The sequence below is a fragment of the Ovis canadensis genome, chromosome 2, assembly GCF_042477335.2.
Source record: "Ovis canadensis isolate MfBH-ARS-UI-01 breed Bighorn chromosome 2, ARS-UI_OviCan_v2, whole genome shotgun sequence".
NCBI lineage: Eukaryota > Metazoa > Chordata > Mammalia > Artiodactyla > Bovidae > Ovis > Ovis canadensis.
Window position 1 is genome coordinate 15,774,294 of NC_091246.1, and position 7,138 is coordinate 15,781,431.

The window sequence follows — 7,138 nt, forward strand, 5'->3', positions numbered from 1 at the left end:
CAGACTGCGCGGCAAGCGCTCACCGGAGCGGGGGTGGGGTTGCGCTACCGTCCCCCTCTCCCCTACCGACCCCTCTTGGCCGCGAGCTTCGAACTCAAGGAGCAACCCGTGGCGACGCCGACTGTCCCAGTCGCCCGGGGACCGGACCTGCGCCCCGTACCCAAATCCCCGCGCCCGGCCCGCTGCCGGCACCGCCGCCGGCGTCAGCGCGGCTCCTGCCCGCCAGCTGCCGGGCTGGCGTCACGGCCCGCCGGGCCCCGCCTGCGCCCCTCCCTCCTCCCCGCCCCCACGTGCGCTGCGTTTGTTTATTTAGCTGCCATGGCAACGTGCGGGGGGGCTGCTGGAGGGAGGGGAGAAGAAAGGGAGGGGCGGGGCCTGGCGGCGGGCCCCAGCGCGCAGCGGGTAGGAGGCGGGGGGAGGGCGGGAGCGGAGAAGTTATAAGTAAGGAGCGCGCGGCGGCCGCCGGCAGTTCCCCGGCCTCAGAGAGCGAGCGCGGCTGCGGGCGCGCGGGGAGCAGAGGCGGTGGCGGGCGGCGGCGGCACCGGGAGCCGCCAAGTGCCCCTCCCCGCCCCTCCGGCCCCCCACCCACCCACCCACCCGCCCGCGGCCAGCGCCCATGGCCGCGCGCGCCTCGCGCAGCCCCCCGGACTCCGCGCCTCGCGCCGCCGCCCAGTCCGCAGATCCGCGCCACCGCATCCAGTCTCACCTGGCGGCGCCGCCCGCCCGCCACCCCGGCCACAGCCACAGCCCCAGCGCTCACGGCGATAGCCGCGGCGACCGCGACAGCGGTGGGGGACGTTGCTGAGTCGAAGAGAGCGCAGCCTGGCCACCGGACCTACTTAACTCGCCTTGCTGATTGTCTATTTTTACGAGTTTACAACTTTTCTAAGAACTTTCGTATACAAAGGAACTTTTTTTTAAAAGGCATCTCCCTTTTATATTTAATCCAAAGAAGAAGGATCTCGGGCAATTTGGGGTTTTGGGTTTTGGCTTCGTTTCTAAGTTTTTTTCCTCTTCGTTGGCTTTGGGGTTTGGGTACCCCTTCTGCTTCGGACTCCCGAGGACCTTTTGGGCCCCCACATTAATGAGGTAGGTGCGGCGCGGGGCGCAGGGAGGGGTGAGGGCGGATGGGACGCGCCAGAGCGGCGGTCGAGAGTGGCCCCTGACTTCTGCCTCTGCTCCCCACCCGGTCCGAAGGCAGCCACCTGGCGAGTCTGACATGGCTGTCAGCGACGCGCTGCTCCCGTCCTTCTCCACGTTCGCGTCCGGCCCGGCGGGAAGGGAGAAGACACTGCGTCCAGCAGGTGCCCCGAATAACGTGAGTGTCGGCCCGGGCCTTTGGGGCCTTCCGGTGGGCTTCTGTGGGTGGGATAGGGACGGGCGGAGCCCTGGGGTCACCGAGCACCACTAGACGACGGGCAGGAGTGGCCCCGCACGGGCTCCTCCGCAGGCTACCCGGGATGGCTTCAGCGCCCTTGGCTTAGCTGTACATGCGTGTGGTCCCGACGCGGTCGAGCCGCCGGGGGCGCACACCGGGTCCGCACACGTCCCGGAGCGCGCGAGCGGCAGGGCGGGCGCGCGGGCCACCGGGCGGGAGGTGTCTCTGTCCCCAGACACTGGCTGGGCCAGAGTGAGCTTGGCGCGTAGGCGTCCCCGTGGCGAGGGCGCACCAAGAGAACCTCGGTGTCCCAATTCTGGGGACGGCGGGAGCGTCCCCGGGATCCGGCGGGGGAGGGACCCAGGCTGGCGAGCCTCGGCGCTCGCTCACACGCAATCGGGCAGACACAACCTAACATCCTCCATATATCCACGCACCGCCTTTCCCCAGACCCGGGTGTGGGCCATGATTGCAGCACTGGCATCCACAGACCCGGGGGCCTTTCCTGCCCATCCGGTCCCCGTGTCTAGGCGGGGGTAGGCGCGGCGGGCCCACCACTAACATCGAGTGGCAGTTAGGGACAGCACTGACTGTCTGTCTCGCGTCCTGTCCCCACAGCGCTGGCGGGAGGAGCTCTCCCACATGAAGCGACTTGCCCCGGTGCTTCCCGGCCGCCCCTACGACCTGGCGGCGGCGACCGTGGCCACCGACCTGGAGAGTGGAGGAGTCGGCGCGGCTTGTGGCAGCAGCAACCCGGCTCTCCTGCCCCGGAGGGAGACGGAGGAGTTCAATGATCTCCTGGACCTGGACTTTATCCTCTCCAACTCGCTGTCCCATCAGGAGTCCGTGGCCGCCACGGTGTCGTCCTCGGCATCAGCCTCTTCCTCGTCCTCCCCGTCGAGCAGCGGTCCAGCCAGTGCGCCCTCCACCTGCAGCTTCAGCTATCCAATCCGGGCCGGGGGCGACCCGGGCGTGGCGGCGCCGGGCGGCGCGGGCGGCGGCCTCCTGTATGGCCGGGAGTCTGCACCCCCTCCGACAGCTCCCTTCAACCTGGCGGACATCAACGATGTGAGCCCCTCCGGCGGCTTCGTGGCCGAGCTCCTGCGGCCCGAATTGGACCCAGTGTACATTCCGCCGCAGCAGCCGCAGCCGCCAGGTGGCGGGCTGATGGGCAAGTTCGTGTTGAAGGCGTCGCTGAGTGCCCCTGGCAGCGAGTACGGCAGCCCGTCGGTCATCAGTGTTAGCAAAGGCAGCCCAGACGGCAGCCACCCGGTGGTGGTGGCGCCCTACAGTGGCGGGCCGCCACGCATGTGCCCCAAGATCAAGCAGGAGGCTGTCTCCTCGTGCACCGTCGGTCGGCCCCTAGAGGCCCACTTGGGCACTGGACCTCCTCTCAGCAATGGCCACCGGCCGCCTGCGCACGACTTTCCCTTGGGGCGGCAGCTCCCCAGCAGGACTACCCCGACCCTGGGTGCCGAGGAACTGCTGAGCAGCCGGGACTGTCATCCTGCCCTGCCGCTCCCCCCGGGCTTCCATCCCCACCCCGGGCCCAACTACCCTCCCTTCCTGCCCGACCAGATGCAGCCGCAGGTCCCACCGCTGCATTACCAAGGTCAGTCCCCGGGATTCCTAGCTGGGGCTGGAGAGCCCTGCGTGTGCCGGCCGTCCGGGGCACACAGGATGAGGCTGACCCCACCTTCTTCATCCCTAGAGCTCATGCCACCCGGTTCCTGCATGCCGGAGGAGCCCAAACCAAAGAGGGGAAGGCGGTCGTGGCCCCGGAAAAGGACGGCCACTCACACTTGTGATTATGCAGGCTGCGGCAAAACCTACACGAAGAGTTCTCATCTCAAGGCACACCTGCGCACCCACACAGGTAGGACGGGAAGCCGTGGAGGTGGGGTGGGGGCACCCGGTGTCCAGCCTCTCAACACTCCTCAGGGCCTCCCTTGGGATGTGGGGTGCAGTCTATCTCCTCCATCTCCTGGATCACAGGAGAGAACAGCAAACTGGCGCCTGCTATTTTGCCCAGGAGCCTTTTGCTGGGTGGATGGTATCAGTGCTTGAAAGTGCAGTTTTGTTAGGCCTTTGAAAGGCAGGGAGATTCCAGGCTGCAGGTGGGCCTCTTCTAGCTTGAGCAGAGCATTGCCCTTGTAATCAAGAAATTATGCCTTGCTGTGCAAAATCATGATAAGTTTTTTAAGCAGTTTTGTATTCTCCACTATTTTTATTGGTTGTTCCCTTCCCAGGGTTCACCCCTCCCCCTCTTTAGTCCTAACAATTAGGTTTTATTTAAATCTCAAGGACTTAATGGTTAGGCTTGCTGAGATTCTGATTTAAGATTGTCAGGACAGAGAATCTGTGTAAGTAGGCACAGAAGGTCACTAAAGTATAGCTTTCATAAATAATATTGGTACAGGAAAAGTAGTAATCTCCTGTCACTTTTTAGAACCAGTTGTAGTGGGATAGGATATTATTGCTTGGTTTGGGTTAGGAGAGACACCCTAACAGTCATAATTTCTAAATCCATTTCCTGCCCCATCTTTGCTCAAAAGAATGAAAACATTAGTCCAACAGAAGTATAGTTTTAAGTGGTTTTTGTGTTTTCTGTGATTATCTAATTTCCCTTTTAAAAAGCAAAAAAAAACACCAAACCCATAAAATTCCTGTTTCTGATCTGAAATGTAATACAGCCTTGAGAAGGTATAAAGACATTTCCTGGACCCTTTCAGAATGGGGTACTTGAGTTGGTTTGATGTCTGGCCTCCAAGTTCTTAAAATTTCATCCTTCAGGAATAGCTTCCAACAAGTTTATTTTTCTTTTCTAGGTGAGAAACCTTACCACTGTGACTGGGATGGCTGTGGGTGGAAGTTTGCCCGCTCAGATGAACTGACCAGGCACTATCGCAAACACACTGGGCACCGCCCCTTCCAGTGCCAGAAATGCGACCGGGCATTCTCGAGGTCGGACCACCTCGCCTTACATATGAAGAGGCACTTTTAAATCCCCAAACAGTGGATGTGACCCACACTGCCAGAAGAGAATTCAGTATTTTTTACCTTTCACACTGTCTTCCCGGTGAGGGGAGGAACCCAGCTGGAAAGCACTACAATCATGGTCAAGTTCCCAACAAGTCAACTTATGAATGGATAATCAGGAGACACAAGGAAACCAAAAGACAAACTCAAGAAAAAAAAAAAAAAACAGATGGGGTCTGTGACTGGATCTTCTATCATTCCAATTCTAAATCCAACTTGAATATATATATATATTCCTGGACTTACAAAACGCCAAGGGGGTGACTGGAAGTTGTGGATATCAGGGTATAAATTAGATCTGAGAGTTGGGGGGAGGGAAGACCAGAACCCCTTGAGAAGTGTTTTAATGCAATATAAGCATAAAGATCACCTTGTATTCTGTTTGCCTTCTAAAAGCCATTATGACGATCTTAGAAGAGGAAGAAATTCAGGTACAGAAAATGGTGTTTAATAGCCTAAACGATGGTGCTTGGTAAGTCTTGGTTCTAAAGGTACCAAATGAGGCCAAAGTTCTCAAACTGCTGCATACTTTGACAAGGAAAATCTATTTTTGTCTTCCGATCTACATTTATGACCTAAGTCAGGTAAATACACCTGGTTTACTTTAATCTTTTTATGCAGACAGTCTGTTATGCACTGTGGTTTCAGATGTGCAATAATTTGTACAATGGTTTATTCCCAAGTATGCCTTAAGCAGAACAAATGTTTTTTTCTATATAGTTCCTTGCCTTAATAAATATGTAATATAAATTTAAGCAAACTTCTATTTTGTATATTTGTAAACTACAAAGTAAAAAAATGAACATTTTGTGGAGTTTGTATTTTGCATACTCAAGGTGAGAATTAAGTTTTAAATAAACCTATAATATTTTATCTGAGCATTGTTTTTGTTTTGTGTTGTTTTTCCCCGGGAAAAGCACATAACAGAAACTGCAGTTTAAACCCAGTGGGTAAGGCACAGGAAAGGCACCCCCAAAACGCACCCCTTTTTATCTCAACAGATTAAAAGAAGACTTTTAAAAGACTACTTAGCTATACAATGAGTACTGTCTAATGTTGTGGGGTGAAAGCTCTGAGGATTTATGATCATAGGATTAAACTTACCTAGTTCAGGTTTCTCTTTCAAATGTTCATTTAAAGATACAGGAAAGCAGTTTCCCTACCTGACTGAACTTCCAGGTAGAAACAGCTCAGTCATTCTTCAGCTTGCTCAGTTTACTATGAGAGTAGTCATTAAACATCCATGTTTCAGTTTCACATTTTAAAAGATCTTTATGGTTTGGTCTTTAAAATCAAATGAAAATGTGAAAGTCTCTCTTTCCCAGGCCTGGCCTTGCACTCGGAACAATTTGTATAACAAAAGAACCTCCCCACAGCGGACAATATCAAGAACAGTTCCACAGTGCCCTCATGAGGATTAAAGGATTCACTTAGGTTTTGTGTGTAACAGATACATTACTTCTAGAGCACCACAAGAGGGTAAAACCAGAGTTTCTAGCAAATTTTTAAAACTTCATCAGTCCTCAGATAAGCCAGCCCCATTGTTTCAGTCGATTGAAACAAAAGAGGCAAAGACGACGCAGTCACAAAACCAAGGGTAATGTAAATTTGAGTACATTTTAAACCATGTTTTTGTAAGTTGGTAGCATATTTCTTGAATTATTAAAGCTTAAAACTTTTTTTACGGTGGATACCCCAGAATCTGAAGTTCGTTTGTGGCTGTCACAGAATGGAAAAATAGCATTTGTGACTCTTGTTGACATTATGTATTTGTAATGGTGATGTGGGTGACTAATTAACATTGTCAAGCGGACAGAAGCTGACTGGCATTTTCTTTAGACTGCTTATTACCTGTCCATTATAGCTGGTGTTCAGAGGTGTGTTGGCACTGTGGGTACATTTTATAAATGGAATGAAAAACAGAAATTCGTAAGAGGCTCATGGTGGATCAACACAAAGTATTTTCCTTGGCTTTTTAAGAGTCCAGCATGGCTGGAAAACGTGGCATGTGTCTTAGCTTAAAAGAAAACAGGTGCATCAATAGGATGGAATTTTATGTGGCCAAGAACATATTCAAAGCATATTTAATGACATGGAAAAATGCTCATGGTATGTTAAGTGGAAAAAGCAGGATATAAGACTATAAACAGAATGATTCCAATTGTGTAAGTTCAAATGTGTGCATTGAAGGAGAAGAAACAAAATTAACAGTAAAGACCGGAAGGAAACATCAAGATACTAATACTGGTTTTCTTGGGTTAAATTTTTTAGTTTCCAGCTATTCCAAAATAAGTACCTATTTTAAATGGAGAAACTTTTTAAAAAAGGGTATAGGTGCAACTATTTAGGCTTTATTTTTAAAAGAGCAATTAAAGTTATTTAAACAGAAAGTCTACATTCTGTTACCCTTTTCTTTGTATTAAATTATGGCTCCTGCTCTTGGAAGCCACCTTTCTCTTATACAGAGGTTTCTGGCACGTCGTTTGTGCATGAAAAGTGTTTATCAAAAGCTTGTTTTACCATTTTCCTGGTTACTAAGTGCCTATCATCTCAGGTAGAAGAAACACCATAAAATACCAAGACATATTAAATATGTTTAAATTTTCTTATGTCAAAGGGAGGAAATATTGCATTAACTTTTTCTAACCTGAAGAAGAAAGCTTCGGTATCTAAAGTGAGATTTTCTAAAAATGTAACAGAACCAAACTATTCAAGATGCAC

At 52.1% G+C, this 7,138-nt stretch overlaps 1 protein-coding gene across 4 annotated transcripts; it reads left to right on the forward strand.

The window, feature by feature from the left end:
- The first annotated feature begins 433 nt into the window (after positions 1-433).
- Positions 434-5,295, forward strand: KLF4 (KLF transcription factor 4). 4 transcript variants are annotated; one of them, XM_069573873.1, is made up of 5 exons: positions 434-1,089; positions 1,198-1,318; positions 1,997-2,990; positions 3,090-3,254; positions 4,207-5,295. In XM_069573873.1, the coding sequence occupies exons 1-5, from the start codon at positions 1,085-1,087 to the stop codon at positions 4,380-4,382; spliced, it is 1,461 nt and encodes a 486-aa protein (XP_069429974.1). In that variant the 5' UTR covers positions 434-1,084; the 3' UTR covers positions 4,383-5,295. The 4 variants fall into 4 exon arrangements, with proteins under 4 accessions (XP_069429974.1, XP_069429975.1, XP_069429972.1 ...); XM_069573874.1 differs by having other exon boundaries at positions 465-1,089; positions 1,202-1,318; XM_069573871.1 differs by having other exon boundaries at positions 465-1,089; positions 1,997-3,254.
- Positions 5,296-7,138: the final 1,843 nt, after the last annotated feature.

Excerpts from the sequence above, each read along its gene's own strand:
- KLF4 (XM_069573871.1), top strand. Across the intron at positions 1,319-1,996 it reads CAGCAGGTGCCCCGAATAAC|CGCTGGCGGGAGGAGCTCTC; the intron begins GTGAGTGTCGGC and ends CTGTCCCCACAG. Across the intron at positions 3,255-4,206 it reads ACACCTGCGCACCCACACAG|GTGAGAAACCTTACCACTGT; the intron begins GTAGGACGGGAA and ends TTTCTTTTCTAG.